The sequence below is a fragment of the Castor canadensis genome, chromosome 8, assembly GCF_047511655.1.
Source record: "Castor canadensis chromosome 8, mCasCan1.hap1v2, whole genome shotgun sequence".
NCBI classification, from domain to species: Eukaryota; Metazoa; Chordata; class Mammalia; order Rodentia; family Castoridae; genus Castor; species Castor canadensis.
Window position 1 is genome coordinate 105,210,014 of NC_133393.1, and position 12,085 is coordinate 105,222,098.

At 41.5% G+C, this 12,085-nt stretch overlaps 1 protein-coding gene across 1 annotated transcript in view; it reads right to left on the reverse strand.

The window, feature by feature from the left end:
- Window positions 1-209: 209 nt before the first annotated feature.
- Gns (glucosamine (N-acetyl)-6-sulfatase) overlaps window positions 210-12,085 on the reverse strand; it is a 35,860-nt gene continuing 23,984 nt past the window's right edge. Inside the window, exons 11-14 of the mRNA XM_074083826.1 lie at window positions 7,386-7,493; window positions 6,405-6,515; window positions 4,833-4,993; window positions 210-2,781 (exon numbers count right to left, since the gene is read on the reverse strand). Coding sequence (XP_073939927.1) covers window positions 2,703-2,781; window positions 4,833-4,993; window positions 6,405-6,515; window positions 7,386-7,493 — 459 coding nt within the window. The 3' untranslated portion in view covers window positions 210-2,702. The remainder of the gene's footprint in view (window positions 2,782-4,832; window positions 4,994-6,404; window positions 6,516-7,385; window positions 7,494-12,085) is intronic.

Genomic DNA, 12,085 nt, shown 5'->3' on the forward strand with positions numbered 1-12,085 from the left:
ACATTTTCACTAGTAGGTGAGCGATTAAAACATTATAGAACAGCAGGCTGAGAGTGTCTCTCAGTGGTATAGTACTTACCTAGTATGTATGAGGTCCTGGGTTAGATCCCTAGCACCACAAAACAAAAACCCCATGTTGTAGCACCAAGAAAAAAAAAAAAGCAGCATCTTGTTCAAATGATTACTTATGGACTAAAACAAAGGACACATTTCCACTAGAACAGAAGTAAGTTTTAATTCATTGAAAAGTGCAGCAGTGAACAGGGTCCTTTGAAGGGCACTTTCTAGTGAAATGATTTGAGATGACAGAGCCAGGGTGGAGTAAATTCTAGAAACAAATGATACCAACAAAGGAATTTACCAAATTCACTGAACTGGGGGTGAAACTAAAGAACCCAAATATACCCATTTAATCCCATTGGAGGATCAATTGAAATACTCTTTGGATCTTGGGCTAACTTATCTCATTAGAAGAATTCTTAAGACACTTAAAAATAAACTTAAGAACATTTCTCATGGATTAAGATGTAACTTCCATGGCTAGCCTTACTATTTTATACAAAAACTCTAGTATTGTCAATTAAAAGGTGTTTGCAACAGCACCGTTTGTCAAATTCAAAGATGCTCAAAATGTGTTCCCTACTTTGAATTATATGTAAGGGAGAGCTTTCTAATAGGAAATCTTATAAGGCAAATCTCTTCATTCCACATAGTTTTATGGTCCTCTGTTCTGAAGGTCACCAACAGACATGGACCTAACCATCTTAAAAGGGAAAATCCAAATCCAAATCAGTACAACTGGAAGATCAAGGAAAGCCTCTTGCAGTGGGTCCCTTGTCCATAAGCTGTCTGAAAACATCAGTGCATTTTGTAGTCTGTTAGGCTGTAACTGAGGTCTCTTCATTCAAATGTTATGTAAGAAGGGTACCAAAATTAAGAGGTACCCAGAGGGCCACACCATATCCCACCATCCAAACACATGAGCTGAATGTAAGAGCAATGCAGCAGAGACACTGCTGACAGTTGAACTATGTCACTCTTATTTCTTCACCTGCTTTCAGGAACCAGCATTACCAAACTAAATGATATCACAGTCCAAGATCTGGTAAGAGTGGGTTTGTTTTTATTTGGGAATAACTGTGGTCAATTTTCATTAATGCTTTAAGTTGGACTGATAATGTTAAGAATCAAAGTAGAGAAAAAAACCAAGGCCCACATTCAACTTTGTAATCTGCTTTCATTCACAGCATAGGCATTCGTTTCACTTGCCTGTTCACCTTTTGATACCATGGTTTGCTGGGGGCATGTGATGTAAAGTAATAAATCCTATGGCTATTAACCCAACATGGCTATCTGGAATTTTGACAGAAGAGTGGCTTATGGCCTTGTTTACAAAGTGCCTAAAGCTCCACAGAGGCCATAAGTAAAGCTAAAATCACTTATTGCCTGAGTTGAACAGGTTATAAACCCAGCTCTTCTCCCCTGCTGTCCCACTACCAGTCAGCCTTTTTGTGAAGATGTTAGAAATGGAATTGGTCTTCAAGCTAAGAAATATAATATGGATGTTGTAAACAGTTAAGAAACCTAAACAGATCTGATTGACAGGGGAATAGACTGGAACCTGAATTAGTCAAGACTCCAAAACTAGAAGAACCCTACCTGAAAGAGAAGGTGAGATGAAACAGTTAATACAGTGCACCAATTATAATTGTTATATCTTAAAAACAAATGAAGAAAATAATAGCAAAATGCAGATACTCAAAACTTCATGCATGGTATTGACGCCCAGGCTCCCTATGGGACAGGCACTTCATTCATTCATTCTAAATACAGTCCTTCAACCTGTCAACCCAAGAGCCCTATCTACTAAAGGCCCTCAAAAAAACAACACAAACCTCAGCAGCCTTCTCTCCACTGCTGTACCTCAGCCACTTTTGATGGGGATGGATGTTTCATGAGCCGAGACACTTCCCCAGCAATGCTAGTGCTGATTGGTACTCCTTGTGGTTGACAGCCACTGGAAGCATATGGTTGTCACCTTGCTGCACAAGGTTACTGCTCTCAGTGTAGCACCAGCCCAGAATTCCAAAAAAGAAAAAAAAACAAAAACCCAAAACAAACCACCAAGCTTGGCTGACAGGTTCCAAATTTGCCACACTGATGGATTTTATAAACAATATACCCTTACTTATCTAAAGTCAATGATTCCTGTTCTTAACTAGATGGTTTAGCTCTGCTGGTTATTCTTCAAGCCACATGTTGTTATTTTTGATGGTGAAATGCTGTTTGAAATGCTATACATGTCCTTTGATTTTCAGGTCTAGCTATACGACAAATTTTTTGCTCTGAAGTATTGCCATTTATCTGAATGGGTTTACAAATTCAGACTTGGATCACATGGGAAATATTCACGAAAAGTGGCCCTAGGTCAGAAGGGACATGGTGAGAACAAAGACCTCAGGAGTGTTTGTTGTCCTGAGGAAAAAGATCAGGGTCAGCTGCTCCTGACCCACGGGCAGATTCACAGTTTAACACATTGCACAAGAAGTCAGCTGACTGGGTTGCTTTTCCAACAGGACTTAACACAGCCCGTCCAGAGCTCTTCCAGGCAGGGTCTCAGAGAGGAGCTATAGATACCAACTACAATCACTTCATCAGAAAGAGGCGTGCAGGGGTCTCACTGCAGAGGCTGGCCACGGCGACTACAGAGGATGCTTAGAGAACCTTCGCGTCCTAACACTGCCATGACTGCTGAACATGAGACGCGGGTCAAACCTGTATCTGGGGTTGAGAAAAGGAGGATGTCATGTGGACTGTAGTTACTGAGTGCTTCAGCAGAATACTATGCAGAAGAAAGTTAGGAAGGGATATAAAACAAAAAAAATCACCAGAAGGGCACCTAGTAGGGGAGTCAACAGGTAGAACATGAGGACCTAGCAGTTAAGAACATTTGCATCATGAGCAATAGGATACCAGTAAAATAGTAAGGCATTCAAATAAAATGTATGGTACAAAAAACCCACTAATTTGATCAAAGGGAAAGGTAGAATAAATGCTGAATAACAACCTGAGTTGGAACTTAACAGAAATAAAGGTCATAGATTGGCCAGAAAGAGTTTGGGTGTGCATTTATAAAATAACATTGTATTTTACATTTACCTCCTACCTTGTGGGGCTGAAGTATTTATTTTAGAGCAGTGACTGGCCAAAATTTCTGTAAAGTTAGTAAATATTTTGGGGATTCTGGGCCATACAGTCTCTGTCCCAACCATTCATTTTAACTGTTCAAGTGTAAAAACGGCCAAGACAATATTCAATGAATAGTCCAACAGGTTGGTCCCACAGGGCACAGTTTGCTGACCCCACTGCATAGGATTCTATAGGACCAAACATTTGGTAGGAAAGAATCACGGATAACAAATTTAAAACAGGAAATCAAGGTAAAGTTTAAGTAGCTCAGACTAACAAGTGTGATAGAACCTTAGTTATTAAGAGTTTCTACAATGTGAGCAAGACAGTTACAGTTAAATGAATAAAACTTGCTTGGGAAATAGGAGACTATGCTATACCTGCTCCTTATAGAGTGATGCTTGGGCAAATCACAACTCTAGTCAGTTTCCTCATTTGAATTTACCTGTTTGGGCTTCAAGGGCTGTGTGAAAATTTTAAACTCAGTAGAAGTAAGACAACTCCTGCACCTGCTTTTCTTTGACCAACCAGATGTGGCAGGGCAGGTCTATACTCTAGCAGCAGAGTAGCCAGTGGCTGTTTGGTCTCATGCCACACTCCAAGAGACCCAACTACTCTCACTCTCTGTTGACGGGTTAGATACATGTATACACATATTCATATTGCCATCTAGGTTTTTGTTTCGTGGTGCTAGGGACTGAACTCAGGGCCTTGTTCATGCTAGGCAAGCTAGCAACTACTGAGCTATATCCTCAGCCCTCATCTAGTTTTAGTGTCCTGGAATCCATGTCTCTGGCTTGTCAATATGCTATTTAAAAGTAAACACTACATTTCTGTAATAAATAGCCTATAATCCAATTTCTTCACTCATTCTCATATATTCAACACTTAGAGTGAAGATTAAATTTAACATGAAGGTGGCAAAGTATTTTACCACTGTCCATCACTCCTCCAAATCACGGTAGGAACTGAAATAATCCTTCCTAAGGAGCAGTTTGATTTTTACCTTCGTAATCTTCAAGCACAAAACTGACATGCTTTTTGCCATAGAAGCTAGAATGCCTTAGTGTTATGACACCCAGTGTCTCAGTGATAAGGCTCTAAGTAAGAGGTCTAGAGTGGGAGGAACAAACTGACTTGGCAAGTTATAAATCTTTTACATTTCTGTATGCTGCAATGGGTTTTTCAGCAACTGACTTTACACCTATTTTCATGTGTGTTTAGTACATTAAATTTACTGGTAAACACTTGAGTTTCTATAATTGGGATTTCTGGGAAATGAAGCAATATATTCTTGGAAGCTCTAGGAACAGGACAGCACTCAGAGTTTACATAAAGAAGCCCCAGGTGCCACCAGTGTAATCAAGTGGCCCCGTGACAAGAACCACAGCAGGAGAAGAGGAGGAGCCCCGGTGTGGGTGTGGGGAGGGAGCAGGGATGTGGCTACAGCTAAAGCACCCACTTTCAAGAGAGCCAAAGTTTCAAACAGCTTATTTTTCTAGCACAACAGGCTGACACAGCATTCCCTCTCCAATGCACAGCTCAGCTGAAAGCAGAAAGGACCATTGGGCTCCCTTTGTCTTCCAGAACACTGTGACCACTGGAGACAATATGACAAAGTAACTGAGGCAGAGGAAACTTACCCAGGGTCAAAAACCCCTGGCGTGCGGCAGGCCGGGCCAGAACATGACTGTAGCATCATTAAGCGGTAGTTCATCTTCCCTAAAACCTCTGGGTCCACACTCTTAGCAATGTTCGTGATTTGGTCTGGGTCTGCAGTCAGATTATAGACTTCTACAAACACCTAGAGGCAATGATAGGAGGGAGGAAAGAAAAAAAAAAAAAGCACAGGCTGTTTTGAAGAAATGCTCCTAATATAGGATTATTTCTAAGTGGGAAGGGAGGAGATAGGTTAAAAAAAACCAAGGCCCAGCAAAACGTCTGATCTAAACTTCTTCAGAGACCAACTGTGCACTTGGGACAAAGGTGCATCTGTGCTGGGCATTCAATTGCTTTGGGTCCATAGCTCTGAGCTGGAAGGGGCCATCTGTTCACCCTAGGCCACCAGGAAAGGGCAGTGGTAGGAAACTTACTTTCCTCTGTAACTAGAGCAAAGAACAGAAGGCAGGGCTTTCCAGGGTGAGGTCTCAAAAACAAGATTTGGTAACAAAGCTACAGAAGTGAGAGTTAACATTTGAAAGGCTTACTTTTACCTTACAATTGTGAGATTTCAGTAAGAATGGATATGAAAAGTACCCTGTGTTACACACATACTGTTTTTCTGTTTTAAAAAATAGTTTGGGAGTTTAATATCCCAAAGGGTATGGGAAAGGATGCAATATTATCATTTCTAGCATTAGACATGTCTAGAACCAGTGTTCTCCCCCTCAAATTAGTATTGGAGTCAAATGACAGGCTAGGGAGGTGGTGGTAAATGTTGCCTATGAAGGCTTTAAATAGACTATCATGGATAGTCATGAAGCTGATAAACATTACAGGGAGAGGAAGGAACAGGAACAGAGTTTGAGGGCAGCTCTCTTGCTTGTCCAGTGTGCTTCTGAGCTGCATAAGGAATGGAGCTCCATTTCTGAGGAACATAGATGAGTACCTGCTCTGCAACATGAGGGCTGCTCAATGGGTAGTGAGCATATGCTGATAAACAGTGAGTGTTTATCAGTTGATGCCCATGTGATCCTTCAGATAATCCACACTAATCAGTGTTGGCCAAAATCCCACCTTCCAAACCTGGAGCTCCTGGGCCTTTGCTTCCCTTCCCCCAATCTACTGAGCAGCAGCAGGCTGCAGCCGTGGGAGAAGTTTCTGAATACGTCACTAGCTGGTCAGCTTTCTAGGGAATACTCCCATTCTTCTCACCTCTGGAGAGGCTCAAGTGCTTCACTTTTGCCCCAACTACAAGAGAAGCTCACAAACACAGTATGTATCATTCTGAAAAAGTGAACAGTACATTTAAAGTGTGTGTCCAGATGGTGGTGCAAGTGGAGAAAACCCCACACAGAAAGATCAATTAGAGAAGTGAGGTATGGCCTTATGAAACTATTTCCTTAACTGAAGGAAACCTAAATAGAAGTGCAGATGAAAGATGCGTCTTCCATCAGGAGCACCCTTGGAACTGCTCTAATGCCATCAAATATAACCAATGTAACACTGGCAATAGGCAAATGAGTAGGAGAGGAACAAGCAGAAGTCCTTCTTACCTCCTGGTCATCAAACTCGCAGTACTGTAAGTTCCACAGCGCTGACATCGTCCGCACACAAGCATAGGTATTGTTATAAGCATCTTCACAAACACAATCTGGGAAACATTGCTGTAGGGATATTTTAAAAGTTAAGTGAAGATTGTTCGTCCATGGTAAAAAAAACTTAGTTGCCTATAGGGGCAACCAAGTTCGCTGCAGTCAGACATGGAATTTGACAGGAAATAGGAGTGTTTCCACAGCTAACCAACTTAGCTACCAGCTAATATGTGATTGTGCTATCTCTAAATTGTTGCCATCCCTTGTTTGCTAATGTTCTGAAGAGAAAGTTGTAATGACGCCATGTAAAATGTGTGGGCTGGCAAAAAGAAAGACATTCTCAAATGAGTCATTTTGAAGGACTAAAGGTAAGGGAATGGAGTGGAAATGAGCTTTGTGGAATCATGTCTAGGTAAGTTATTTTGGGTGTTCTCGTCACCAAGTGTGACTTAACTCTACCTTTTTCATGTCTTCCACAGGCTCTGCTGCTCCATGATCAGTTGGTCCATTACTATTTCCTAACACTTTGGTGTTAGGAGAGCCAATTCCAAATGGAGGCCTAGTTCCCATTCTCCAAAGTGAGGCCAATGTGGCTGTTACCACCTTCTTGACCTGCCTGGCTGCCAATGCAAGGCACTCATGATGGCACAGTTACGGGTCAGAACCCAAACCCTGCTTGTCAGAAACTACTGATGACATCCTAGTAAAAAATGGTACCACTACTGGGAGGAGTGGGAGAAGGAAAGGGAACTGATAAAAGTAAGAATATGTGCAGATACATGCATTTGTTACTTAACTTGGAAGAATTCAAAGGGCACATCCTGATGATGGGGAGGTTATAGGAATAGCACTTCAAGGATTTCAGTACTTCACACATCTAAACAGTACCTGGCTATGTTGTCAGCGAGAAAGCTGTCTGAGCTAATACAAGCTGCTACTCACGGACACCCCAGGACTCAGGGAAGGACAGGTCGGGTCGGTGATATTCCGGCCTTCTCCTTGATATTCCACCAGCATATCTGATCGCCAGGTCAAATTACTGGCACCTATCTAGAAAAAAGGAGCAAAGGTGGTTTCTGTGAGGCATATAGGTTTCTGTGATATATAAAGATTATAAAGTTTTGACTCTAAAGGGGACTTGGGAGTCAAAACTAATTGGACTGTTCATTCAGTAACTACAGGGAATGAGTAAAATGATGCACATGAAAGCTATTGAATGTCATGTTTGGTATTTATAGACCTTTAAAGTGATGGTCGAATGCTTTGAACATTTAATAGTTTCTTCCCAAGACTACTTCTGTGAAGCAGGCCAGGAATGGAAACCAACAAAGTAGCTAAGCAAGAATCAAAGTCACAGTGCAAGTTGTTCAAAGTCCTCATTAAATACTATACTCAGAGGTTTTTTTTTTTTTTTTTGTGGTACTGGGGTTTGAACTCAGGGCCTATACCTTAAGCCACTCCACCAGCTCTTTTTTGTGATTTTTTTCTTCAAGGTAGGGTCTTGAGAACTATTTGCCCAGGCTGGCTTCAAACCCAGATCCTTCTGGTCTCTCCCTCTGAAATAGCTAGGATTATCATTGTAAGCCACTGGCGCCAAGCTCTAAGCTTATACTAATGAACTTGTAACCTAACAGGTATAAGGGTAAGAAAGAAAAATAAACAGGCCTGATGTGCTAAGGGCTGTAACAGGTTCAGAGTAACTTAGAATGAAGGTACAATATGTATACTAATTCGTTCACTCTGCACTGCACACTGGCAATGTTGAAAGGAGAAGCAGCATTTGAAATGCAAAAATTTAATACAGGCATGCAGATATAAAAAGAAAAATAGGAGCAAGTTTTGGATCAAAGCACATGCATACAGGACAGAAGCAGAACACTTGGTGGTGTGTTTTCATGAGACCCATCCAGCTTTCAGACAGGAATCACCACAAAGTCAGGGTGGAGAGGAGGTCTGGGGCCTTACAGGAAGAGGCCCTGAGTGTTAGGCTGCACATCTGTTCGACAAAGACCAGCAAGTAAGCTGGGCCCACTGGATACCTGGGAGACTGAGGGAGAAGAATCAATTGAGCCCGTAAGTTTGAGGCCAGCCTGGACAACACAGTGAGACCCCATCTCTTAGAAATAAAAGAATGGCAGGTGATGGGAAGAATGGAAAGGTTTTGTTTTTTTGCTTCTGTGGTTCTGGGATTGAACTTAGGGCCTTAAGCGCTCTACCACTTGTGCTGTGCCCCCAGCCCAGAATGGGAGGTTTTTGAGCAGGAAAGTAACACAATCAAGGCTGTGTTGTAGAAAAGTCAGCCCAGGAACAGAATCTAAAAATGGAATGGAGATAAGGACACAGTGAAACCAGGTTAGAAAAGGCTGTAAAGACGGTCCAGTACCTTCCTTCTCAAATGCTGGGTGGGAGCTTGCCTGAAATGCACAATCTCAGGTTCTATTCTAGCACTGGGAATTTTCTCCTTTTCTTTTGGTGCTGGGGAATGAACCCAGAGTTTCACACACGTTAGACAAGTGCTCTACCACTGAGACACATCTTTAGCCCCCTTTAGTCTTGATGAGCCACAGTCTGTGTCTTAGTAAAATCCAAGACACACTGTTCTACCACAGTGGTTCTGGGAACATGCAGCATCAGTATTGCTTGGGAACTAATAAAAAAATGTAACTTCTTGGCTCTAATGCAGGTGGGGTTTTACCAGGCCCCATGGTATTTCTGGTGAATACTAATTTGAGAACCATTGTTGTAAAGAACACATAAACAAGAAAAGAGATGCATAAAAGAAAATTAAATCTGATCCCTGACTCAAACCATACAAGAAAGTCAGTCCTAGTAAAAGTCAAGGACTGGAATAGAAGAGGCAGAACTGTATGAGAAAATCAAAGGGAGCTTTCTGACCTCAAACTTTAAAAGCGTTTTTATAGATAAGACTAACCATTAAAAGGAACTGTGCATATGTTCAACTCCTCTTTTCTCATATGCTGATACAGGGCAAAGATAAGCCAAAAGGAGAATATGACATGCAGAAACAGAGGCACTTCACAGGGGAAGAAATGAAAAAGGCATGGATGAAAGTGATCCACTGACCAACAGTGCAAGTAAAAAATAGGCAAAGCAGTCAGGTGCCAGTGGCTCATGTGGGTAATCCTAGCTACTTGGGAGGTGGAAGGCGAAGATCAAGTGGGAGGTGGAAGGCGAAGATCAAGAGGATCGTGGTTCGAAGCCAGGCTGGGTAAACAGTTCATGAGACTATCTCGAAAATACCCAAATCACAAAAGGACTAGCAGAGCGTCACAAGTGGTAGACCACTTGCCTAGCGAGTGTGAGGCCCTGAGTTCATACCCCGGTACCAAAAAAAAAAAAAAAAAAAAGTTACTGCATGACCCAGTAACTTGTAACCCAACTGAAAACACGTGTCCACACAAATGTTCTTAACACCATTATTCAAATTAGCCTATCTGATGAATGGGTAAACAGAAAGTGATGTATTTGCCCCTGAGGGTTGGGGGAGAATATGGTATATTCAGGTAATGGAGTATTATTCAGCAGTGAGAAGGAATGAAACACTGACAGATACATACTACAACAACTGATCCTTGACAGTCTGCTTAGTGAGGGCAGCCAGTCACAGGAGGCTGCATACTGTATGACTCCATCTCTACATGTCCAGAACAGATAGAGCTATAGAGACAAAGAGCTTAGTGCTTGCCTGGGCTGGGAGAGAGAGCAATGGGAAAGTGAGTACTCGCGTGTGTGGATGATGAAAATGTTTTAGGTAACAGTGATAGTTGTGGAACTGATTATACCAAAAGCTGTTGAATTGTACACTTCAGTAAATTATATGATGGGTGAATGAAGCTGTTAAGAAAATGACTTGCCTCATAAATAAATGCACAGTAAGAACAAATACCATTTTCACCCATTAGATTGGCAAACAGTAAGTTGTCTGGCAGATTTGTACAAAGCAAAGGTAATTAGCAAATTGCTCATGGGAATGTAAATTAACAAGATCATTTTGTAGCAATGAACACGTGCAGTGCCTATAATCTTGGTGCATTCACAGTCACTGAGGGACATATCCAAGAATGTTCACACAACACAATTAGAGCACCACAAATGCCTGTTGGCAGAAAACAGATAAGTTGTGATGCATTTGGACAATGAAGTGTTAGATAGCTACCATGAACAACATGGGTTGATCTTGGAAACACTGCTAAATTTGTAAAAAGCCCCAGTTTATATCTAGTACAGTATCATTTATAGAAGCCAAAACAAGACCAAAACTAGGTATATTGTGTAGGAAAACTTACATAACTATCAAAAACAAAAAAAGATAATCATGAGTTTCAGAAAAGAAATAGATCTCCATGGGGCAGGCAAAGGATGGGAGGGGAGGAGGAAAACCAGTACTAATTTTATGTATGTGTGTGTATTATATAAATACATGTGTTTTGGCAGTACTAGAGGTTGAACTCAGGGCCTCATGCATGCTAGGTCGGCACTCTTGCTTGAGACACTGTGCCAGCCCTTTTTGCATTGGTTATGTTTTTGAAATGGGGTCTCAAGGGGGGAGAAATGACCCAAACATTGTGTGCGCATATAAATAAAAGAAAAAAAATGGGGTCTCACTTGATTCCTGGGCTGGCCTGGACAGTGATCTTATTTGTGCTTCCCCACATAGCCTGGTGACAGACATGTACCACTGTGGCCCGCTATTGCCGAGATGGGGTCTTGTGAACATTTTTTTTTTTTTGCTCCAGCCGGCCTCAAGCTGAGATCTTCCAGATCTTTGTCTCCTAAGTAGCAAGGTTTATAGGCTTGAGCCACCAGAGTAGGCTTAGTATTGATAATAGTGAGGCTTTATTTCTTTAAGGGTTTTTTCTGCAGTGCTCAGGATTGACAGCTTGTGCTTGCAAGGACAAGTGTTCTGTCACCTGCAGCTTGACAATACTGGTGGGTTCATGGGCATTTCTTGTATGAAGTAACTGATGTGAGTTTCCTGTATTCTCCTGTATCAATCACATCCTGCCTGATAATAACTGTAACACTCAGACAGACCAATGGACAAAGTCACCTTTATTCATGACTAAACCATTTTAGTACGGACACTTCCAAACTTCTCTACACTTGACTGTGCTCACACAATTTGTAACAGGGGAGAGATGCTGCTGTGAATCATCCTTTTCTCCCCGATGGCATGTGGCAGGCATCTTTCCAAGTTAATGCATTCAAATCTACTTGCTTAGTGTTGGTTTAATATTTCTGCTTTAACTGTTGACAGTTTAACCAATTTCCTAGTGGGTTTTCTTTTCAGTTTCCTTCTATTAATACTGAAGGTACATTTTTACACACAGCTCTGTGCAGTGCATGCCACACCAAGTACTCTAGGACTTCTGAAATGGATTAATTTCCCTAGAATAACTTCTCAGATGAACTGCTAGGTGAGTGTATTCTGAAGTGATTTGTCTTGCTGAACTAGTCTCCTGACAGGTTATGCTGCTTGTACCTCTATGAATACTGTATGAGTAATTTCCAATACCTCGGACTTCTGCAAATACTGGTTATTAATCTTTTTGTCATCTTTGCTAGTTTGTAGGTGAAAAAGGCCTCTTCCAGTTAAGCATTCTTTGATCAGCACTAAAATA